Source organism: Phyllobates terribilis, unplaced genomic scaffold (genome assembly GCF_046119375.1).
Source record: "Phyllobates terribilis strain yellow unplaced genomic scaffold, ASM4611937v1 Scaffold_4__5_contigs__length_816908805, whole genome shotgun sequence".
Classification (NCBI taxonomy): Eukaryota; Metazoa; Chordata; class Amphibia; order Anura; family Dendrobatidae; genus Phyllobates; species Phyllobates terribilis.
The window spans coordinates 76,855,480-76,881,437 of NW_027362764.1; the positions used below are offsets into that span (position 1 = coordinate 76,855,480).

Sequence of the window (25,958 nt, forward strand, 5' to 3'; positions counted from 1 at the left end):
TGCTAACAGAGGCAACTAACTGCTTGTTGTACCTGATGCTGGCTCAGAGTGGTCAACGACCGCTCCTGCCCAGCAATTCAGCTCCTCCAGGTCAACAGAGCAGCTCTTCTTCTTCCAGGCTGCTCTGTCGACAGGGCGTGACTCTTGGCATCATGCTGATTGGCAGCCGGCTCCTCTCAGTTAGGCAGCGAGGAGCCAGCTGTCAATAAGCATGACATCAGCGGTCACGCTCCGTTAAAAGAGCAGAGTGGAAGAGAAGCCTTTGCTCTGTTGATGTGACATCAGTGGAAGCCTCAGAATCACCGGCAGGAGCGGTTAGTGACCGCTGGGTGCCGACAAAGCTTGGCACCGGCACAACAGGCAGGTAGTTGGCAACTTCTTGCCTATTAGTGCTCAGGCACATTGTAAGAAAGCGAAGTCCCGGTTAACCCCTTTAATCATGAACAGCACACGGTCTGAGAACTGATGCCATCCGTGTGCTGTCTGTGATTCTCACGGACCCATATACTGTATTGGTACTGTTCATCCATGTGGCTGATGAAAAAAGCAAAAAACGGACATGTCTCCATGATTATTGCACCGACATACGATCCACAAAAGACAAGGACCATTCAACAGCCCCCATAGACTACAATTGGTATCTGTTCTATCTGTGAAAATCCTAATAAAACACGTAAGTGAAACACGGACATCTGAATGAGGCCTAAATCGGGTTTCTGTGTTAAATGTTTGCGATGAGCAAATCTTTTGCATTTTGAATGCACCAAAATTGACGAATTTTCCCAGGAAATTCAATTTTCAGCAGATCAAAAGTACTACAAAGTTCTTTTCCTCATACACTAATCTTCTTTACTGCTGTGCTGTCACACACTGTAGTGTTTTCTAGCTTTCTCGCTCTACGGCTAAGCTGTGAGCTGTGACGTTCTCTCACTATCTAGATTTGTCATGAAATGGCTGCTGCACTCCCTGCCTCTGCTTTTATACAGGTTATGATAGTCTCTCCTGACTGGTTGTACTAAACCATGTGATATGAAAGCTAGCTGTAAGGTATCCAGGGGAAGACCACCTGAGGACATAGGAGACTCTGCTGACTGATCCAGTCTTCTGCAATGTGTAAAGATGCTGTGGCCATATTAGGCAATTTTTGTTAAGCGAAACTCAAATTATTCAAATTCAGTGAATTAAAAAAAATGACTCCAATTCAAATCCCATCAAATTGATTTAATCATCGGTATTAAATGTATCTTAAAAAAATAATAATATTAAGGCTTTTTTTTATTTTCAATATCAGTTTTCATATTAAAAAAAATTACAAATTTTCACTCTGCGAATTTGGCCTAATATTAGAATAGTGCTAACTGTGCATGAATATTAGCAGCAATAGACTTACTCTGAGCCTACTGAACTGTATTAAAGTATTTAATGGGCATGCTCTCATCAATGCAATGGTCATTGTGAAGGGAGGGAGAGGAGGTGAGATGTGACATCGCTTATTGTGAATGGTGAATCCTGTATATCTACTGTATATAGAGGTTATCAGTCATTGTAGAGGAGGAGGAGGGGGTGAGCTGTGACATCACCTATTGTGAATGGTGGATCCTGTGTTATCTACTGTATATAGAGGTGGTATCAGTCATTGTACAGAAGGAGGAGGTGAGCTGTGACATCGCTTATTGTGAATGGTGAATCCTGTATATCTACTGTATATAGAGGTTATCAGTCATTGTACAGGAGGAGGAAGGGGTGAGCTGTGACATCACCTATTGTGAATAGTGGATCCTGTGTTATCTACTGTATATAGAGGTGGTATCAGTCATTGTACACGAGGAGGAGGTGGGCTGTGACATCATCTATTGTGCATGGTGGATCCTGTGTTATCTACTGTATATAGAGGTGTTTTCAGTCATTGTACAGGAGGAGGAGGGGGTGAGCTGTGACATCACCTATTGTGAATGGTGGATCCTGTGTTATCTACTGTATATAGAGGTGTTATCAGTCATTGTACAGGAGGAGGTGAGCTGTGACATCACCTATTGTGATTGGTGGATCCTGTTATCTACTGTATATAGAGGTGTTATTAGTCATTGTACAGGAGGAGGTGAGCTGTGACATCACCTATTGTGATTGGTGGATCCTGTTATCTACTGTATATAGAGGTGTTATTAGTCATTATAGTCCTGCCTGTTATGATAAAGAAACTGTTGAAAAGTCTTCTTTACAGAACAGGATTTATGAGTCTATTATAATGCCTAGTGGCCAGTGTGAACATTGCAAGATTCCTGATTTTTTTTTATATATAGACTGTGATATGGAAAATGTTAAAAAAAATCAAATAAAAAAATGTAATATAAAAACATGATTTTCAGCTCTTGTACTGTATATAGAGACTTATATTATGAATTGGAGCATCTGCAGGATTATATTGTTTTTTATATATTTATAGCATTATATATATATGTGTGTATATATATATATATATATATATATATATATATATATATATATATATATAAATATATATAAATATTCTGAAGGCATAGTCATTAATCGGACAGCTTAGAAATGTAAGGCTTTACATGAGGCATCATTACAAGAAGTCACCTTGAATATGAGACCTGGATTTACACATACAGAGAAACGCCGACCTTCTGTCTGGACGGAGTCAGATGGAAAATTGTCTCCTAGGAAGAAGAATGTTATTAATGCCATACTGATTGGCATATCAGAAATCCGGTAACGGGTATGTTAGTAAGGTCTGTCACGTGGCAGAGCTGCAGACACCATCGGTCATATGAATATCTCCATAATGCTGTATCTGAAAATGTGGAATAAGCAAAATAAAATAAAAAAGTCTCCATATGAAATCCTGCAGGGAAGCACTGCAGGGGGGAGCATGGCAATGTATATCGGCCATATTTATACAAAGCTAAGCTTTTGTGTATGAGGCTAAAAACTGAGAGCTGAACACATAAACCACATCCATGACCAATTATTGGGGAACCCCGACCATTAGTTGTCTATAGTACAAAGGATCTGTCTGATCTCCTCACGTCTGCTTCAATGAATTTCCCATGAAACAACCTCTTTGCTCATAATTCTTCATTGTGCGGTTCCTCTATTCTTCCTACTCAAATATTTATGAAAAAAATTGCCAAATGGGTGTTGCCATTCCTCCATTTTTGTGATCTGGCATACATGTACGGAGCATGTTGGGTGTGGGTTTATGGGGCAGGATTGGGAATTCAGACTTTACTTGTCAGATGCCGGCTGTATTATACAGCCAGTATCTGTAATTGCAGTGATCGGAGCTAACTCTGATCAATGCTGTTAATACTTTAAATGCCACTACCATTCTCTGACACCAGCTTTTAAGGAGCGCTGTGAACTTAAGCCCCCCTAAAACGTGATTGTGGGGTGTCAAAAAGTTGCCCTGCCAGCCAGGGCCTTCTAATGTTCCCAGAGATGCCATGCTGGTACCCCATAAAATGGGCTTCATACGAGACCATGATTTTACCTATATACAGTGATATGTACTAAACTGTTTGGCCACTCCAAGGGTGCACGGAGCGTCTGTGCTTGGTTTGAACAGTCATTTTGTGCTGACAGAGTCCCTTTAACATCAGGACCAACATGTGCTTTTAATTAGAATAACACGTGCATGACATGAAAGTCACTGCATAAACTATTTCACCCCTGGCAGGCATCTCTGAGACGCATCTTTCTTTACCCCTTTAAACCCATATATAATTTAGTGTTTTATTTCAGTTCTTTCAAAATCAAGATAAGCTTGACCTAATTCACGGCAAATAGAAATCATTCACACGTCCAATTTTTCCATGTATGAGAAAAACAGACCAATGAGTTGGATCAGAGTTTGATCAGAGTTGGATCAGAGTTGGATCAGAGTTGGATCAGAGTTGGATCAGAGTTGGATCAGAGTTGGATCAGAGTTGGATCAGAGTTGGATCAGAGTTGGATCAGAGTTTGATCAGAGTTTGATCAGAGTTGGATCAGAGTTGGATCAGAGTTGCCAAGTGTGGTCTGAGTGTCATCATCTGCTTTTCTTGTACAAGGAGAAATAAGAAAAAAACAAAAAAAATGTTACTCCACCTTCTCCGTTCTAACAGTCCGTGAAAATCGGATCACATATGGATGTCATCCCAAGTATCGTCCAATTTTTTCACGGACTCATTGACTTGCATTGCCAATTTTGATTCGACACTTGGATCAAGATCAGACATGTCTCCGCAATTTTCCACAGACCACTCGGTCCACGAAAAATCATGTAATGTGAATGGCCCCATAAACTATCACCATTACGAGTGCTATTTGTGAAAACCACAGATATCACTCGTACGTGAAAATCAGATGTGTGAATGAGCCATTTGGAAAAGTTCTGAAATGCTTGAAAAATAGCCATTGACTGCCCCAATTCTTAGCTAGAGAGGAAATTCTCTGCCTAAGCTAGTGCTGCAAGGGGGATGAGTTGGGGGAAATAGTCAGTAGAGGAAAGGTTTATGTATAATCTAAGACCGTACAATGAGTACAGGTTACATGTTGGCCATGCCAGGAAGATACCTTTCTATCATCAGAGTATCTCACTACCCATATGTCACAAACTCTGGATTAAGGGGTTGTTCAGAATTTAAAAACCTGGTTGCTTTCTTCCACAGCGCCACACCAGTCCATCTGTCATGTCTGGTACTGCAGCTTAGCGCCATTCACTTTAAGGGTATGTGCACACAACTTCTTTTTCAGGCAGATTCTACTCCAAAAACCACCTGATAAAGTGCCAGCTAATTGCCCAAAACAATGAACATGAGCATTTCTATAGCCGCATGCTTTTCAGTCTTTCGAGCATCTTTTAACCGCTTCCGATTTCTAAGATATCAAGCTGTTAATAGTGACCTGTCCATTCTACAGGTTCTTCAGGTGTTTTTTACTCCGGAAGACGCTCAATACTTTAGAATACAAGTCAAGGGGAAAGCTCAAAAGAAGCCTGGATGTGTTTTTTTGGGCTTTTAGCCTGTCAATTTGCATCAAAAACTTCTGGTTATTCATTGTTAAATGGAGTTAAAAAATAAAAATCTGGAAAACACCAGTCAATGTGACGCCACAAAATTGCTGGAAATCTGCTAAAAAAAACATTGGAAGTCAAAAATTTCCAAAAAAAGTGCTCAGGAAACAATATTTAAAAAAAAAAAAAAACAATTCAGGGAAGAAAAAAATGCAGATATTTCCTGAAACATCTTTCAATAGAAAAACTCGGCAGAATCATCCACCTGAAAGAAAAGGACATTGTGCGCACATGCCCTTAGCGCTTGTTCACATACTGTGTTTTTGCTGCCGAAACAAAAAAAAAGAAGAGTTTTAAAGTAACCAGCAAAGTGAATAAAATTTCTGAAAACTCAGGCTGCTTATTTTTTCCTTGCAGAATTCAAGCGTTTTTTTCAAACCTGCAGGGTATTAATTCTTTCAGCATTTTTGCAGCATTTTTCACCTATTTGAATGAATGTTGTAAAAACACATTAAAAACCTACATCATTTATGCAGCATTTTTTGCTGCAGGAAAATCTGCTGCAAATGCTCAATGCGGACACGCAGCCTTACGGAGCGGAGTTGCGACCCTACAGTTTACCTGTGGACAGGCGTGGTGCCGTTTTTGGAAGAAATCGGCCACGTGTTTGTTTTTTTTTTGTAACCTTGGACAATCCCTTTAAAGGTTTGCTGCCAGAATCAAAGGCTTCTTCCATTTAAGAACACACATTTATTTCCATCATAGAACATCGTAATGACATAATAGCGGAACACCATGGACATAAAGTGTCTGGGCAATAAAATAAATGGATGATTGAAATGTCAGTCTGGTATTGGGGGTAAATCAGAGTAAAGTGCTACTATGTGCAACACGGTAATAATTCAATAACATCAGGTTGTCATTAACACATCAGTAAAACATGGTTAATGTCGGGGTGAGGAGCTGCGTACGTCGCACGGGGTGTTTTTAGTAAACACTTTATATTGTGCAATGGAAGGAGAAAGCATATTGCTTGCTAAAAATACTGCAGCCAGCGCCTGCTAATTGCCGAGCAAACGCATCCAACTGATTTCACAGCGGGGTGCCAGATTATACCTAATATTGTAACAGCAACATGTCACAGACATGACCTCCAGATGGTCCGCTCTCCGCGCTAGTTATTCCTGTCATATAATTACAATTTAATAGCGGTGACAGAAGCCGACAATTGTTGGAAGGCGGCTTATTCCGCTAATGAAAATGTAACTAATAAATATATAACGTATTCTTACAATTCGCTTTAATAACATAATGCATCTGGCGAAACAGCGCTCCGGTAATGATGGTAATTGGTAAAGAGGCTTTTCTCCACTGTGCTTGAAATTTTGAGATGCAGCACATCGTTACAAGGATATGCATGCCATGATCATTAATGATGTATGCAGTAGGGATTGACCTGAAGATCTCATTTTTGCCAATTTTTACTTATATTATGACCAAAAGCCTAACTACTAGGGAGTGCAGAGGCAGTGAACGCACTCATTTCCAAGTATAATTATGGTTTGGCACATGGTAGGTATGAACATAGTAGCTATGTGTACACAACGTCTTCTTCAGGGGGATTGCACCTGAAAAAGCGTGGCGAAACTGCCTAAGAAAATGGACATAATGGACATTGCTGTGCACATGTTCAGTCTTTTATTACTTCTTTTTCGAAAACTCTAAAGCGGTTAAAAAAAGGGATATACTCATTCTCTGGGGGTCTTCTGCTTTCTTAATAAAAGATACAGAGAAAAGACACCGGTGGCAGAGCCACCGTGAAAATGGGTGCAGAGCCACTCTAGAAAAAAGCCACCGACCTTTTCGGCAAGCAGATTTGTGAATAAAAAAACTCTGGTGCCAGCGCTATCGGATTAAAGACCGCATGTGCACATAGCCCAACAGAGATTTTCCATTAGATTCATGGGCTTCAAGTTATGCTTCTACTTCTAGTTCATATCTCTTGCAAAAGGAGCTCTGGGGTGACTGGTTTGCTGATTATTGTGCATCTGACTACTGGGACCATGACCATCCCCAATCACATGGTTCTATAGAATAGAAATGCAGTATAGATGCCACTGCTCCATCCATTGTCTATGGGACTGCTGTACATAGCCAAGTATAGCACATTGGGTTTTTGCTTTTAAAGAGTAATTAAAATATATGTTTACATGTGTTTATATAGTTATTAATTAGCCTTTGCAAAGATATGAATTTTTGTAATATACCGGTACTTCATTATTTTACCTCCATCTCTACCAAGCAGAGCTGTTTCAATGCACAATTCAAGCTCCTTTAGTAGCTCTTTCAACTGATGCTCGGCATGATTCGTACACTGTGTTCAAACAGTTGGGGCTTTCCTTTTTCACTATCAGGGACAGGAAAAGCCCAGTACACAGACTGTATTGAATACAGTGTATGGATCTTGCTGAGCAGCAGCTGAAAGCAGCTTCTAAAGGAGCTCGAATTGGGCATTGAAACAGCACTGCAGCATAGTGTTTTGGGAGAGAAGGATGCACAATATTACAAAAATTCATAGCTTTGCAAAGGTTGATGAATGTAATATATAAAAAGCAAAGTCCAGTTAATCTTTAAGCAGACCAGCTGTGTATGAAGTCTTGTTGGCAATGTCATATACAAAAAGTATTCACATTACCTCTCTCCCAAAAAGGAGCTTTACAACATGGCTAGAGATACTGGCTTGGCTAATATCTCTACCTTAAGGGTTGAACATTGACTTCTCGTAGGTTAGCTACTTTCAAAAGCTGGCACTAGCAAGATCATTTTCTCTTTTTTCTTTCTTTGCAAAAGAGAACAAATTGGCGGCGCAAAAAGAAGTAAAGAAGGAAAATTATGCACATGTTATCCCTTGATGGATTGTATAGTACAGATAAAAAATGAAGCCTCCGTCAGGAACTTCCTGACTCCACCGCATGAGCGACCCCCAGTGCCCCCAACATTTTTCACGACTAGAGTACATTTTGACTAACAACTTCTCCACATCCAATAAATGGGGACAAGACAAGACTGCAGTGGGTGCCCTGTCTCAAAGGGCCCTTAGATGCCTCATAGACAATCTCTATGGTATGTTTATTTTTGCCATTCCTTCAACTCTTGTGTTCTTAAAAAAGCACTCCTGCTCCTCCCATCAAAATTTTTATGCTCTTAATATATTGCAGCCATCATATTATATAACACTGTGTACTTACAATTGCTCATTTTTCCTTTCTACTGTTAATTCTTCTCTTTTCTCTGCTCTATGTAGAAACAGGAAGTCTTTTTTCCCTACATTTATTCTTCCCCTCTTCAACTTCTGACCCAGCTGATCCCTCCTCCCGCTGCCATGGGTTTTGCAGTGAATCAAGATTTGTGCAGAAAAAATTGACCTCCTGTTTCTACATAGAGCTTAGAAGGATTCGGGTAGTCTGTTTTTAATCACGTGATGTCATAGACCTAATGGAAATGAATAGAATTATCTGGTTAGAAAGGCAAAATGAGCAATTGTAAGTACACAGTGCTATATAATATGATGATTGTAATATATTAAGAGGATAACAGTTTTGATGGGAGGAGGAGAAGGAGTGCTTCTTTAACCTTTCAGGATTTTTTGTCCAGATGTAATAACTCTATTACCATCCTCATAAAAGGTCCAACATGTACAATTAAACCTGATCTGTCACAAAATTTCACACTATAAACTGCAAACATTATCAAATAGATATGTTATACCTGGTGAGATTGACGAACTTACTGTGAAAATCCATGTCCTTATTGGACTCATTCTCCACTGACCTCTATTGATTGAGACAGTTCCTCATTGAGCCTCCTCCCTGCTGAGATCTCACACTTCTCAGTTCAAGCTGCAGATGTCAATCAGGCTACGTGGGTGGGCTTCGACTGAATACACTTGGACTCACGAGTTCTTTCACTCTTTACTTGGACTAGGATAAAAACTTTGATGGGAGTGCTTTTTTAATTAGAAATGTAGGTGTGGGAACCTGCTTAACCACAAGTGGTGTTTCAAGCTCCAGGGCACACAGTGCAGAATCTGTACCAGGACACCCCCAACTAATGTCCTGTTATGTAACAGACAGGCCACTGGCCACGCTCCGGCTCCAGGTCCAGGGAACGCCTATAACCCCATCACCCCCTATAGCCACGCCACTGCCTTAAACCTTCAGCTTAGGAAAACAGATAACATCTATGTATAACAATCATTTGTGCGCTGTTGTATATAGTATAACATATGTGCTGAAAATAATATACAGATGACTCATAAATACTTGGCTCTCCTGATTCAAAAGTGTGATGTGCAATAGTCATGTGATTACAACATTTAAATGAAATCTGTTAGCGGGATTCCAGCCCCAAAACTATTTCAAAGACAATTCCAGCAATACCTTTACATGACCAGTCTACTCCTTTGTTTCTGAGAAATCAATGTTTTAATTGATATACAAATTAGGCTGAGTAGATCTGAAGCCTCTGTCACTCCAGCTCTGTTCCCGCCCAGGCTGCCTCCTGCTGCTTGACTGATGACTCTTTTGGCTGAAGTCACACAGTATAGAGGCTGTTAGTCAAGTAGGAGGAGGCGGCGCTGGGCGGGGAATAGAGCTGGAGTGACAGAGGATTGAGATCTATCATGGCTCTTTAGCCTCATTTGCATATTAATTCAAATGCTGATTTCTCAGTCATGGAGGAACGGACCGGCCACGTAAAGGTGTTGCTGGACTTGTCTTTGAAAGAGCTACATGTGCATATAGTTTAAATCCTGTTGACAGACTCTCTTTTAATGAATATTTTAATGTTACTAAATGCATAATATTATACAAAATGTTCATTAACTATTATCTGTTTTCTAATTTTACAGACTAAAAGTCCAAAGCTCTCGTCAAGTCCACAGCCAAGCCTGGGAGAACCGGCGGAGCATCTCTCCGAGGTGTCTGCTGATTCCGGAGAAGCCATGTTTGAAGGAGAATCAATAGGGCCCTTCATCAGAGGTAGCCGGACAAGAGCCAGCCTGCCGGTTGTCAGGTCAACAAATCAGACTAAAGAGAGGTCATTAGGTAATGGATTATTTTATAATATTGGATGATAATTGGATTGAAGCAAATGTTGAAATGTGATGTGTCAATGTAAGCAAGGTCAATGTAAGACCCCTACAGATACTTGGTGGAACATGTCTATAATGTTGGAACATGAGTGAAAGTTTAATTGTCAAAGCACTAAATCCTGTGAATAACCATAAATCATAGAGAACTTGTCCTTTTATGCAAACCCTGAAGAAAAGCATGGTCTTGCTGCCCTCATCCTCACCAGTTCAAACTTCACATGGTGCACATACCAGTCTAATATGTCCAAGGATAGTCTAAACCAGTGTTCCCCAACTCTGGTCCTCAAGAGCCACCAACGGTCATGTTTTCATGATTTCTTTCATATTGCCCAGGTGATGGAATTCTTGGCTGTCCACAGACCAGGTGATACAATTATCACCTGTGAAATACTAAGGAAATCCTGAAAACATGACTTGTTTGTGGCTCTTGAGAACCGGAGTTGGGGGAACACTGGTCTAGATTCTCTTGCTCTGTAACTTGCCATTGGATTTTTTTGACTGGACGATTCATCTTCTTTAGCATTTTGCCCACACTGGAGACCATCTGCAAACCACTTCCTATAACCCCTCTCTGCTGAGTGATGGATAGCACTTAACAACAGGCAGTGGACCGCAAGTTAAACAGATGGGAGCCACCTAGTGGTTGTCACCTTGGGGTGATGATTTAAGGGTAGGACAACTTAATTTTTAAGTAAATTGATTTGCAGATTAACTATTCATCACATTATCTATCAAATGAGATCAAGTTGTCTGAAAGTACAGAGACCATTGAAAATATAAAATTCTGTCAATTTACCTCCACCACAAGGGGGATCATATGATATTGTTTTAAAATAATGTAAGAAACTATTCTTCTTCCATCGGCAAATATTTTATCAAATTATTCATACATTTCCAGGAGGAATAACAAAGGAACAATAAAACCACAGTTTTAGGAAATGATGCTCTGGAATTGTTATTTCACGTATCCAAGGATCCAAGGATTTACTAAAACAAAGACATACCAGATTTATCATTTTTAAAGGGAATCTGTCAGGAGGTTTTGCTATATAACCTGAGAGCAGCATCACGATGTAGGGGCTGAGATCCTGATTCTATCAATCTGTCACTTACTAGGCTGCTTGTAGTTTCAATAAAATCAGTGTTTTATCAGCAGGAGATTATCACTAGAGGACTAGTTGTCTCGAACTAAGTAGTCTTTCTGCTCTGTGTAATCCCCCATCACTGATTGGGAGCTTTCTGCCTATGCATAGTATGCAAAGAAAGCTGCCAATCAGTGGTGTGGGTGGGGTTATACAGGGCTCAGCATTCAGAGAACTGCTAGATCTGCAGCAGAGAGAACAGGGATTTTATCGAAACTACAACAAGCAGCTCAGTAAGTGATACATTGTTGCAATCAGGGTCTCTGCCCCTACGTCATGCTGTTCTCAGATTACATAGCAAAAACCTGGTGACAGATTCCCTTTAAGAGATAGAAATAACATAATCCTGCTCTTTAATTGCATGCTCATTCATCCGGAGCTATCCTGTGTGATCCTTGGTTTGTGACTATTTATGACCTATTTATACAACAGTATTTTATATGTGTGATGCGGTAGGATGATGACTGTCGGCAAGCTGTAGAAAATGGCTACATTAATGTCCAAATAACAGATCCTTTATAAGGTAGGCTCCGTCCCGATGTGGCAGCCTGTGATTTCTGCGTTAGGCCATAGTTATTCATTGAATATTATTAGCGTACTTTACTTACTGGGGAGAACAAATGCTCCATTATGGATCATTATTAAACTCCGAGCTGCCGGAATCAAAGTTATTTAAACAAGCGGCCACTTTCCAACAGTTTCAGTCATATTTTTGTGCTTTTCATCACATCCTGACCCATTGTGACAGGCAAGGTGTGCGGGCATTCATGTCAAAGCCTTCGTCAGACACGTTCCTGTACAATGCCGACACAGAATCCACAAATATTATCTCAGAGGCAAATTCTGCTCTTTTATTGCTAAATTAGGTTTCTGACCACATAATAGTCTATAAAGACACTGTAGAGCAATATACCCCGAACCTTTCATAAGTAGCCCCCCTACGAAGCACGAGAAATAGCAGCTCATGACCTGTAGATCCTTTGTAGTTTAAAAGAGCTTTGCTATAATAGTTTGACGTCGGTGAATTTTTTTTTTCGGACGCAAAAAAACGGTCCGAGTTTCATCAGTGTTTTTCGTCAATGTCAGTTTTTACCATCAGATTTTGGACAGAGTTTCACCAGTTTTTCTCAGTTTAAAAAAAAAAGCGCTTTCTGAAGTTTCTCCTATCAAACAGTCCATAAAAAAACGGACAGGATACCAATGGCATCCAAGTGCTTTGTTATTTTTTTTTCACAGACCCATTGACTTGTGTTTACAAGCCGACTAGACATGCGTGGACGTCTAGTCGGAATGTAGCTGGAAGTTTGCAAACCCTGTGTGTCTGTGAGAATTCACATAGAGTGACTGCAGACTTGAGCCCCAAGTCTGGACAAGCCCTTTAAGCAATGTGGCTCCTTCAGTATTCCCTACACAGTGACCCTTCCATTTACATTTTTTGCAGGTAAATTTAACACTGCTGCATTCACTTGAGTGGAGTTGCAGTTCCCTTTGCATTGGATAGATGGCAGCAACACTATGCTAGTACGATACCCAGGGGAAAATGGGTTCTTCATTCTCTAGATTTTTGGGTGTTCCCAGAAATGGAGTCATATATAGAAGAGAGAGTGCAACACAGAAAATAATAAACTGGGCCACTCATAGTGCTGGGTTTTGACATCCAGGAGAGTTGGGCTCTGTTTGTTCCCCCTTCATATGCCTTTCCTTTCCCCCAATTCCTCTAAAGAGGATAGTCCTCCGCATGTACTTACTACCCAATAGAAAGGAGAAAAAACTAACCAGACCTGCACCCTCTCTCTCGAAGGACCCTGTAACATCCTATGGCATGGTGCAGATCGCCTCAAACTTTCAAGAAGGAAGGGCTACGCAGCCATTCTGACATGGATTATCAAAGTACATACACCAACCTCATATATCATTTGACTGTGAAATGTATTGACAGATCCAGTTGTCAGTTTTTGCTCATATACCACATTAAGTGTCAAAATATTTGCAGCACGGTGGCTCAGTGGTTAGCATTGTAGCCTTGCAGCGCTGGGGTCCTGGGTTCAAATCCCATGAAGGATGACATCTGCAAGGAGTTTGTATGTTGTGTGGGTTTCCTCCGGGTTCTCCGGTTTCCTCCCACACTCCAAAGACATACTGATAGGGAATGTAGATTGTGAGCCCCAATGGGGACAGCGCTGATAAAGTATGTAAACGCTGCTGAATTAATGGCGCTATATAAGAATAAAATAAAAAATGGGTCATATTGTAGCACAACCATTACACTGTCAGCTCTTCCAGTCTTAAGGTGCAGCCCAGAAGAAGCCCTGAATGGACCCAAATCTTTGTATAATCCTTTAAGGCTTATTCAAAGAGGCTGTGGTCCCCTTCATGAAACGAAGCGTGATCAGTGATGCTCATTTCAGGGTCTGGGCTAGTCCCTGTGCGATGTGCACAATGACAGTGCGCTGGCTCAGATAAGCAGAAACGAGCCGGCAACAAAGAGCATTGTCAGAATACCTGGAGTGCAGAGACCGGTGGACTGCCCCCTCAAGTGATGCCACTTGTCTCTGCACGCCGGGTATTGTGACATCCCTCTGGTGCTGGCTCACTACTGCTGATCCGAGTCGGTGAGAGAGCGCACTGTCATTGTGCACAGCGCACAGGGGACTAGTCCAGTCCTTGAAACAAGCGGAACTGATCACACTTTGTTTCAGAGAGGGGGCACAGGCTGTAACAGTGACCACAGCCTCTGCCTCCTGATGATGCTTCGTTTGATTATCCCACGATGCACTGGTATTCTCAAATAAATCATCAAAACGGAAGTAAAAAAAAAGAAAAGCAGTTAGTGTAGTTAGGGAAATTTTAATTAAAGTATATTAGGAAATAGTTTAGATTATGGCATTAAATAGAAATCAATCTAGCATGAAAACTAATTTGTATTTTGGGAAACCCCTATAATTTTTTCCAACAAATTACATCAGAGTTTGGTTAGTGTGTCCATTTTTACTGTCAGTTCTGTACCAGTGTTTATTCATATACGAAAAAAAAAAGATTATAGGTTTCTGAAACTTCTACTATGAAACGGTCAGTGAAATACGGACAGCACCAGGATGCGATCAGTGTGCTGCCCAAAAATTTTCCCTGAACCATAGACTTGCATGGTTGAGTTTGATCCGTAATTTAGGATCAAAAATGCACTTCTGTTGTTTTTATTTTTCAGCCTAATTGCAAAAAACCAAGACATGTGAACAGCCCCATAGACTATAATGGATATGAATTCTATCAGGGAAAAGCTGGGACAGAACACGTACGAGAAAATCAATAGTCCTGTACTGTCCTGACCGCCCTGAAATGTTACGCCACGTAATCGGAGATTTATTTACACTGGATTGAATTGTATGAAACATTACTTTTCACAATATTTCACTGGCAAATTCTGCATTAAAAAGTGAAATAAGGAAAATACTTTGCTTTACTATTTTGTTCCCGTCATATCCATAGCTCCTGATACAATTTTACAGGTTTCCCATAGAAATAAGTGGTAATTTGGCTCAGACATGCTCACATTGTGTTACTGTCATGTGGGCACTTTGTTCTGTTCTCCTATATCTGTGGCATAAAAAAAAATATTGCAAATATTTATATATTCATGATGAACTAGTCCAGCAGAGGGCGCTCTACCTTAAAATTGTTACTGCCATGTGCAATGGGAGTGAGGCTAATTCAGGTTTTGCTTTGGGTTTTGAGCAACGGCCATTATAATATTATTTGTAGTCAAAATAAAGTGTGAAGCAGCAAAGGAGACTCAAACGCAAGATAGAGGAGGTTTATTTGATATCAAATGCAGACACTATCTAGGACTTGATTATTTCTAATGGATGTAATATTGTATCATATATAGTCAGGGGGGGTCACGAGTAAGAGTAAAAGCAGGCGGGTTTTACCTGTTGGCAAAGTGGGCTTGTGCCTATGGACAGCCTTTCTGGTGGGGCACTGCTGAAGGGAAAGGTATACAGTATATGAATTCACTGAACAGTGTGTATTCCCATGTAATTGTCAGATCAAACGGATAGAATTGGTGATGCACATGAGATAAGCGATGGCTAAATGTTCGGTCACAGAAAGCCGTCTCTCATGTCTTATACCCATACACAGGCATGTTTGGCTTGGCCGAGCATTCATGTGTTTTCAGTGGGAATAGAGGATAACGTCGCTGAGAAGCGGCTCTGGCAGCAGCTTTTTTCCCCTAAAACAAAAGGATCGGCAGTTGAATTTCCAGTGTAACAATTCTTCTCTCTCGGGGAGAGATGGGAAGCCCCCATACTCATCAGATGGTCAGCTGGTCCAACTGAAATTTACCAGTTTGGCCTACTTTTATCAATTGACTATGGGAGCCTAATTTAAAGGGGTTGTCCGGCATTAGCGTACAAGTCTGCAGCCACTCTGTGACTGCAGACTTGTGTATCCTCACAGTTTGTGCACTATGTGCTGTGAGGATTCTCTGACACCGTGAGCAGCAAGTGCTTGACTGCAACTATGTGATTTGCATACATGCAGTCACAGTCCGACTAGACGTGCGGGGCCTCGCTCAGTGCAAGCATATTGAGTGAGGCCGTTCACGTCTAGTCGGAATGTGGCTGGAAAGAAGAAAATCGCATATTTGTGGTCTCATGACTGCCCACTCCAAGCACCAGCACTTGGAGAATCCTGATAGCTCTGACGAATTAAATCCGGCACTAGAAATGAGATTCTGATGTTCTTCGTGTCTCCACTTCTATTCCCCAGGTGAGCCCCTCTGGCACCTGTTGGCCCCCAACCTTCACAATTATTTGTAGGAGACTGAATCAGATCGCAGTATTATTCCCTCCTCATGCCCACGGAGACTGGTTATGGAGCCATCTTCATGGCACCCTTTGCATCTCCTGGCATACTTACCAAGGTGCCAAATTTGAACATTTTGCTCTGGACAACCCCAAATGTCTATGGCACCCCTGCGGGTCCAGTTGCCACAGAGGTACTGCATCTCAGCCAGAGGTGTGGTATCACAATCTCAGGTAAGGAGGGAGCACTACCCGGGACCCAACCACTCACATCCAACACCACACCACTCCATTAGGGAAGGTCAAGATTGCTCCTGAGGGAGAGCACAGACCCGGTCCCTGTTTGGAAGGTGGATCTAGGTAAAGGAGGTGGGTGGAGGAAGTGGTTTAGGGGAGCACTGAAGGAAGGACTGAAGTTAGAGGGGACCACGTAGAGTGACAGCTGGTGACATGGGTCACATGACAGAGAGTATATAAGGAAGGGTAGAAAGATCTAGAGGGGTTCTGGTCCTAGATAGTTCAGTAAGTGAGGACCGTGGAGGAGTAGGGTCCAGACTGAGTGGGGCCCAGTCAGAGGGGCCCAGTAAAAGAGAGAAGACCAGAGCAGTGAGAGAGGCTCCAGAGTGAAAGAAGGGATCTTAGGGGCACGGGAAGTGCGGAGTCCAACCGTGCGCCCAAGTTCACGCTGATCGTGAAGAGATCAAGTCGCTGTAGGGCACTGGCACCAGACTAGTGAAGGACTGCAAGGCTCAGCTAGCAAACCAGATGTTGCGGTATCTTCATGTGCCGTAGCCAAAAACCACACACATTCACTGAAAAGGTGGCTATATAGGACCAAGAGGACAGAAAGGACGTCGCCCGACAAGGCCCGCGGCCACTGGCTCGGGACACTGTGTGTGAGGCGCGGGGCAGGAGGGCGAGAGCCAGCGCGGAGAGATGACCTGGGAAGGTACACAAGAAGGGTGTCCTGTTCAAGTGCACCCAAGTTATCTGAGAGTTGGCTGGATCACTTCCCCGGAGGACACAGGACTCGGTGGGCTGTTATAACCTGCTGGCAGTTGTAACCTGGAACATCATAAGAACTGTGAGTAAACACTTGAAGACTGCACCCCGCTGTGTCCTTGACTTAATTGCTGCGTCACCTGCCTTGCACTACACCAACAACATCTAAATTCATCTCTTTAACTGCCCTGAGGCCTATCTCTACCCGTGGAGAGCTGAACCATCTTTGCTGCGTCACCAACAGCTCCAGTGGTTCTGAATTGCAGCGGCGGCCCCCTATAGCCGCATACCACGGGTGGCGTCACAAATCTTTATTCCCCAATTGACTTTTCTTATTGACCACCCTGGGCCACGGACCGGGTCACTGCCACCGTGACTACCCCAAAAAGGACCGGCCCGGCTATCAAGAACCCCACGGCCCAGGGGGCGCGTCATGTCCAGGGCTGCCTACTTTAGGGTGCGGTTTGCATAAACCCTGTCTCTTTTATGGCACAGTTTATTGAATCGTCCCAGCAAAGTCGGGACTGTTGGCACATATGGCTGTAGGGGATGACTTTGTGGTATGTACATAAGTTCATGAAACATACAATAGTATCAAAAAGCAACGAACAATTCGGTAAAACTCTAGGTGCCATCCAAATCCAATCTTTTTAAATGAACCCTTGCATACCGGCTTCTTCATCAGCGTTAGCATCGGTCTATAGCTGTATTTAACCATATGGCTTTATATATTCCTCCAACCCCACAGCCGTACACCTCGATGTCACACTGGTGCTGGAAGCTCTCGTAAATGGTGATGTGACTGGAATTCATCCAGACAGTCTGGGGAACACGGAAGGTAAAAGTGAAATAGATAAATAATAGAAGAGGAACATTCGTACAAAACCTCAGGGCATATATTGGATGCCTGGTTGTAATAATATGAAAACAAATATGTAGAAGACACCATAAATCATCATTGAAGCTGAAAGATGTACATGCCATGTGCTTGTTAGGTGGGACACGCCACCTCCCCGAGGCATAGATACAGCAGGCAGCTGCACACACCCAGACATGCGAAGGATGAGAACAATGTGGAATATCCTGGGAGCTGGGGAGTAGGCTCCATCACCTTTATCCTCTGCCTGGGACTTACAATTCATTAAATCTGTGTCATTTTATTTTCCCAGTCCGTTACTGGGGCTCAGGCTCTGAACCAGAACTAGTTACTTCCCAGACTTTTAATTACTCACCGGTGAACCAGAACGTCACTGCGCAAGCATTGCCTCCACATTCAGTTATAATGGGAAACTTCCTACCAACCCCATAATGGCAGTCCCAGCTCTATCTATCATTTCACATCTGTCTACACCATATGGAGAAAAGTTTTGGGATACACGTCTTAATTATTGAATTTAGGTTTTTGATACAGTCCCGTTGCCCTTGGTGTATAACATCCGGCCCCTGGCTCCCCTGTTGTCTAACATTCGGCCCCTCGCTTCCAGTGTATGACATCTGGCTCCTCGCCCCCAGTGTGTAACATCCAGCCCTTCACCCCCCGGTGTATAACATCCAGCCCCTCATCCCATCCCCGTTGTATAACATCCAGCCCCTCATCCCCGTTGTATAACATTCGGCCCCTGGCTCCCCTGTTGTGTAACATTCGGCCCCTCGCCTCCAGTGTATCACATCTGGCTCCTCACCCCCAGTGTGTAACATCCAGCCCTTCACCCCCGGTGTATAACATCCAGCCTCTCAGTCCCGGCGTATAAAATCCAGCCCCTCACCACATCCCCGTTGTATAACATCCGGCCCCTCATCCCCGTTGTATAACACCCGGCCCCTCATCCCTGTTGTATAACATCCGGCCTCTCATCCCCATTGTATAACATCCGGCCCCTCATCCCCGTTGTATAACATCTGGCCACTGGCTCCCCCGTTGTATAACATCCGGCCCATCGCCCCCCAATGTACAACATTTAGCCCCTCACCCCCAGCGTATAAAATCCAGCCCCTCACTCCCGGTGTATAGCATCCGGCCCCCCATCATGTCGTTGCCTTTACCACCAGCCAGTGTGATACACATATTCGTAAAGAGCTCACTGATACCAGCACGGTCCTGTAGTAGGACCTACCAGTGAAACAAGCCAGGTCACGGCATTTCTTCGTTTCTAAATCTTCCCCATCACCTGTGAGTGATATTATTGAGAAGTGGAAGGAACCGCAGCAACTCTGCCACAAAGTGGAGACCCCGTAACGTTACAGAGTGGGGGGCCGAGTGCTGAGGAGCAGAGGGCAAAAAAGTCACCAACGCTCTGCTGAATCCATTCCTGCAGAATCCAGACCTCCTCTGGTATAACATCAGCACAAATACTGCGCCTTCACCAGGAGCTTCATGGTCGAGCAGCTGCATGCAGCCGTACATCACCAAGCACAATGCAGAGTGTCGGATCGAGTGGTGTAAAATCGCCACCACTGAACCCTGGAGAAAAGGTGTTCTGTGCAGTGATGGATTGCACTTCTTGATCTGGCGTTTGATGGACAAGTCTAGGTTTAGTGAATCCCATGAGAACCTTATCTGCCTGACTGCATTGTGCCAGATGTAAAGTTTAATAGAGGAGGGATAATGTTATGGGGTTATTTTTCAGGGGTCGGTCTCACCTCTTTAGTTCATATGAAAGGAAATATTAATGCTTTATCATACCAAGACATTTTGTACAATTGTAGCTCCCAGCTTTGTGGGAACAGTTTGGGAAGGTCCTTTTCGGTTCCCTGTGACAGTGCCCAGTGCACAAGGTCCATACAGACGTGGAGGAGGTATTTTGGTGTAGAAAAAAGGTCAGGAACCTTTTTTCTGCCAAGGGACATTAGGACATTTATACCATCCTTCGGGGCCGTGCAAAATTTAATTAACTCACCCTTAATGTGATGGCTGGAGCTGCTTCTCATTGGTGCAGCTATGTTGTTAAATATAATACCTTGGTTGATGAAATCCATCCTGTGGTTCTTGTGTAATCTTTACTTTCAGTTTGGAGATAATGACATGCCCGTGCTCTGGGGCGGCCTGTGGGGGGCGCTCTATCTGGTGCTCTGCTTACATATTCATCTGTATGCTCTTATGACAGCTCACTGTGCCTTCACTGACCTGCCTCTTATTTTACCTAGCCCCGCACTACTAGATGCATTATGTAAAATAGGAGGCAGGTCAGTGAAGGCACAGTGAGCTGTCATAAGAGCATACAGATGAATATGTAAGCAGAGCACCAGACAGAGCGCCCCCCACAGGCCACCCTAGAGCACGAGCATATCATTATTTCCAAACTGAAAGTAAAGATTACACAAGAACCACAGAATGGATTGCATCAACCAAGGTATCATTGTAATCAGTGTAATGTCGCCCACCTGACAGTGTATGTAGTTTACTGAGCACAATCCTGCTGACAGGTGTGCTTTAACGGATATTGATGATGTTGCTACTCGTAAGTGCTTTTCCAGGTTTGCGTTGGTCTAGAGTGCAAGCGATACTTGTGTTAAGTTTTGTAAAGAACTCGCAGCAGTAAGTCGTACCGAATACAGATGTATATTACACTGCAGGTTTTCTCACAGTGGGAAATTCAGCACTGCTAACATAACATAGAACTCAGCAGTGAGAGCTCTGCTGTATATACATCACATAGGAGTCAACAAGACTGCTGAATATACATTGCATAGGATACATTGAGCCTGCTGTATATACATCATAAATGAGACATAAATTCTGCTGTATATACATCACATAGAAGACACTGAGACTTCAGTATATACATAACATAGGAGACATCAATACTGCTGTGTATACATCACATAGGAAAGACAGACTGCTGTATACATCACATAGGCTACTCTGAGACTGCTTTATATACATCACATAGGAGACACCAAGATTGCTGTATATACATTACATAGGAGACACCGAGATTGCTGTGTATACATCACAAAGGAGACATTGAGACTGCCGTATATACATCATATAGGAGACATCGAGACTGCTGTATATACATCACATAGGGGACACCGAAACTGCTATATACATTCCATAGGAGACACCGAGACTGCTGTATATACATCACATAGGGGACACCAAAACTGCTATATACATTCCATAGGAGACACCGAGACTGCTGTATATACATCACATAGGAGACATCAAGACTGCTGTATATACATTACATAGGAGACACCAAGACTGATGTTTATACATCACACAGGAGACACCGAGACTGCTATATACATTACATAGGAGACACCGAGATTGCAGTGTATACATCACATAGGAGACACCCAAGACTGCTGTGTATAGATTACATAGGAGACACTGAGACTGCTATATACATCACATAGGAGACACCAAGACTGTTGTATATATCACATAGGAGACACCAAGACTGTTGTATATATCAAATAGGAGACATCGAGACAGCAGTATACATTACATAGGAGACATCGAGACTGCTGTATATACACCACAGGAGACATAAGGCTGCAGTATATACATCAAACAGGAGATAAGAGTATGGGGCTAGGGCACATAAATCACAGGAGATATGGGGTTGGTGCATATACATCACAGGAGACATGTGGCTGCAATATAGACATCACAAGAGACATGAGTTTTTATCTATGTCCTTTGACATATATTGCAAAGTAGCATATTTTTATATTTTATTGCTGTTAGTTATAACCTTTCTTAAAGTGTACTTTCATGTCCTAATTTTTCATAAACCTTTTTTTTAAAAAAAAAAAAAAATAATAATAATAATAATCCACCTTCAAAGAAAGGAGACAAGTAGGTGGAGATAAAATAAATGCCTCTAGAACAATATAAAAAATACCTTTCCCAAAAGCATGAAAAATGCAAGTAATTCTTCCCATTAGCAGAGTGTTCCGATGCCCCTGCGAATAGCGTGGGATTATTTCTGTAAAGCCTATGATTAGCAAATAATAATAGTTATTTATTATCTGGTGGCACTAACTAGCGCAGTATGCAGGACCGCACTGATCCAGATGAAATATTGTGATTACTTCTCATTAGGAAGATGACAACACCTTAAAACAAATGTGATACTCTGCGTCTTCGTCTCATCACTGTTTGGAAAAGAAAACTCTGCTTAGTGCACAATTCTTAATACCTGACATGTTATTATTTTCCTGCCTGCAGCCAATAAATGTTTCATTTCCATTTCAGGCAGGGTTGGAATAACCTGTAAATTATAAAGCTGATAATTAAAGAGGTAATCTGGCTGAGTTCACTTCCGAATTAGGAAGCGGGTAGTAGTGTCACATACGCAGATATCTGAGACCCACAGTGATCCTGAGAACAGAGCTCTGAGACCCAGGAACCTCCAGAGTCCAAGTTCTCCAGAGTCCCGTCTTGAATGTAGCAGAAGTGTGCATGCTCGACCCCTACTCCATTCATGGTTACATGGCCAGTCCGTTCCTCCATCCTGAGAAATCAGTATTTTAATTGAAATGCAAATGAAGCTGAAGAGCTGTTTGTAAATCTAAAGCCTCTGTCACTCCAGCTCTATTCCCTGCCCAGCGCCATCACCTCCTGTTTAATTTATATCTCCTTTGCCTGAAGTCACACAGTACAGAGGCTGTCAGTCAAGCAAGAGGAGATGGCACTGGGTGGGGATAGAGCTGGAGTGACAGAGGTTTCAGATCTACCATAGCCCTTCAGTCTCGTTTGCATATCAATTCAGATGCAAATTTCTTAGTAATGGAGGAATGGACCGGTCATGTAAAGGTATTTCTGGACTTGTCGCATGTACATATAAATAGTTTGGGGGCTAAAATCCTGCAGACGGATTCCCTTTAAATGTGGTAGAACAAAACAAGCTAATAAAACACAGGACAATCTGTATAATCGAATTGCTCAGGTCTCTGTTCTTCTCACAGGGACCACGGCAACATTGTGTTATTTCAGGCCGTCTCATGCCAGTATGTCAGGGTCCATTTAAATTGCAAGATTATTGTAAATGAGTATTCTTAGAAACGCTGATTTCATGATAATAATACCGCCAAGGAACGAGCAAAATGGGTGAAATGATCTGCTGCACAATTTACTGATTTGTGCTGCACAAAAGATCATTGTTCTCGGCAGTGCCGGTTGTTTTGTGCTTGATCCTAAGGGCTCTATGCTCTTCTTTGTTCACTCTAATATTCTATCCAGTTGGCAATCTTACTACATGGCCAGAATTTTGACCGACTCTGGATTTGCACAAATTAACTTTAGGGTAGCCTTCAAACCCGGGCAACCATCTCAAGAACTTCCATCATGCCACCCGTCCCACTGTTCACTTCACCCAGTCTCTGGTCTTGTTCAGGCAACACCTTCAGAACAAGTAGACCTCAGTGTAGGTTTTCATTGGCCTCCATTGATCGTACACAGATAGAAGAGGACCCCTGTGCAGGAACAATATATAGTCTACTATGGAGTTAAAAGTGGCCCCCTTACCTCTTGGGCTCCTAATAGTTCAGCTGCACCATTGATATGTCCGTCTATGATCCTCCTCGAACCTTCACCATAACCCAACCACCACCTTTCCGGGTTTGAGCACACCTTTCCAGAGCTTGCAAAACAATTTGCACACCGAATAATAGGAGTTTCTCCGACCATTCATTTCTGTAAACATTAAGCGGGTCATACAGGATTAGGGTGAAGTCAGGCAGCCGTATAAGTCGGACAGAGATCGGACCACAATGCTTGGACTGGCCGGCGGCTCTACCTACCCAAGCATGACAGCTGCATAGAAGTTATCACACTCGAGTTGGAAGAGCCGCCGACCAGTCCGACCTCAGTCCAATTTGTACTCTGACTGTACCCCATGGAGAACTCTCTTCCTTCTTCCAGAAACAGCGCCACCCCAGTCCAAAGGTCGTGCTTGGTATTGTTATTCAGCTCTACTGATGTGCTTGCAGTTGCGCTGAAATATTACATACAACTTATGGTCAGGATTTCAAAAAAAAGGCAGCCTTATTTTTGCCATACTAAACAACCCCTTTAAGTGTCCCTTTAAGCTATCTCCATCATTTCAGATTTACCGAGTGTACATACCAGTAGCCTGCTGTGACCCGGTATAACCCCACTAGAAGAAGAGTTTGACCCGGCCCTTGGAGGATTTCTTCTCAGTTTATATATCCTTGTTACTAATGATAACGCTGAGTTTGGCTCCTGTTGTTATTAATGCTTCTATATATTACGGCCGATAATAATCCACCTGGACATTGTGAATGAAAGCAGAATTATTGCCAAACCCTCGTGCCTAGCGATATATATAACACAAGTAAATGCCGGATTTCCCAGTAGTCCCAGAAAGATGAGCTGAACCGAACATCCCGCAAACGAATGATTCACAAAGAAACTTAATCTTTTTTTGGTTAATTACCAAGAATCCTGACGGCCTCACCCTCGAAGGAAACATTGTGTCCGTGATATGTAATAATCACAGATTACAAACACAACAAATTGTCTGCTACATTGTATTAACGGTCACAAAACCCTCATTACTGCCTACAGGAACCAGAAATGAGCGGAGACGTATTAGCGCTCGCCCACGTACAGTGCGGACAGAAGAATTCTCGCTTTCCCACTAATAACTTTGCCAATTAAAACATTCTATATAGAAGTTTGTATTTTCTTTTCTACTATTACTTTGTTGGATGGAGTTTCTATTTCACTGGATTAAATGGTGACTACATGGATGGTGCCAAGATGCCAAAGGCAAGCAATTTTCATTTTTCAAGGCCAAGAACAATTTAAGATTTTACCTGTAAGAGTCTTTTTATATGTCCCTTAAAGGGAATCTGTCAGGGCAAAATGACAGTTCAAAGCAAGCACAGACGCTCAGTGCACCCTTGGTGTGGCCAAACAGTTCAGAGCACCTCCTACCTACTATCATCTATCTCCACCCCACACTTCCTTGATTGACAGCCATGGCCTTTAAGGAGCCAGAGACGGGGCACTTCAACAGAAGAGGGATCCGATTGTCCCAGGAGTCCTAGCAAGAATGCCGATCCATGAGGCTATAATTATATAAAAAAAACACAGAATATAAGCATATAAAGTAGAGAAATTGGTCCTGGATAGCCCATTTAAAAAAATTAGACCACCGTGAAACATATGCTTGTGCTAGGTCCTCTGGAGAGAGGTAGTCCCAAAATTAGGACCAATGTTTATGTGGTTCATATGCTCTAAATGGGTATATGTAATGTCGGTGACTTAATTGGACTTTAAAAATAAAGAGCTGAATACATAGATTCAAGCATAAGTACAGGATTTTACATTTATTTAGTTATTACTTATTCATAAACTATGATTAGTCGTCATTACACAAGCTGCTGGTCGGACCTGTAAGAGCACACAGATATAATTATGTAAAGTGAAAGTGTGTTGTTTTTTTTTAGCTACTGGAAATATTTTTGCTTTTGAAGATATCCCTGGATAGAGGACATTATTACAAGATGGGGGACATTATTACAGGAAGGGAGCTGGGATAGAGGGCATTAACACAGGATGGGTGCCAGGATGGGGGACATTATTACAAGATGGGGGACATTATTACAGGAAGGGAGCTAGGATAGAGGGCATTAATACAGGATGGGTGCCAGGATGGGGGACATTATTATAGGATGGGGACATTATTACAGAAAGGGAGCTAGGATAGAGGGCATTAATACAGGATGGGTGCCAGGATGGGGGACATTATTACAAGATGGGGGACATTATTACAGGAAGGGAGCTAGGATAGAGGGCATTAATACAGGATGGGTGCCAGGATGGGGGACATTATTATAGGATGGGGACATTATTACAGAAAGGG

At 42.5% G+C, this 25,958-nt stretch overlaps 1 protein-coding gene across 10 annotated transcripts in view; it reads left to right on the top strand.

Moving 5' to 3' along the window:
• The window catches only part of KIAA1217 (KIAA1217 ortholog), a 456,094-nt gene that overhangs the window by 247,005 nt on the left and 183,131 nt on the right, over nucleotides 1-25,958 (top strand). For all 10 annotated transcript variants that reach the window (XR_012320033.1, XM_073677511.1, XM_073677510.1 and 7 more), the window contains one exon: nucleotides 9,927-10,122. Coding sequence is in view for 9 of the 10 variants with exons in the window: in XM_073677511.1 (XP_073533612.1) it covers nucleotides 9,927-10,122 (196 nt within the window). In the remaining variant the exon portion in view is untranslated. The remainder of the gene's footprint in view (nucleotides 1-9,926; nucleotides 10,123-25,958) is intronic.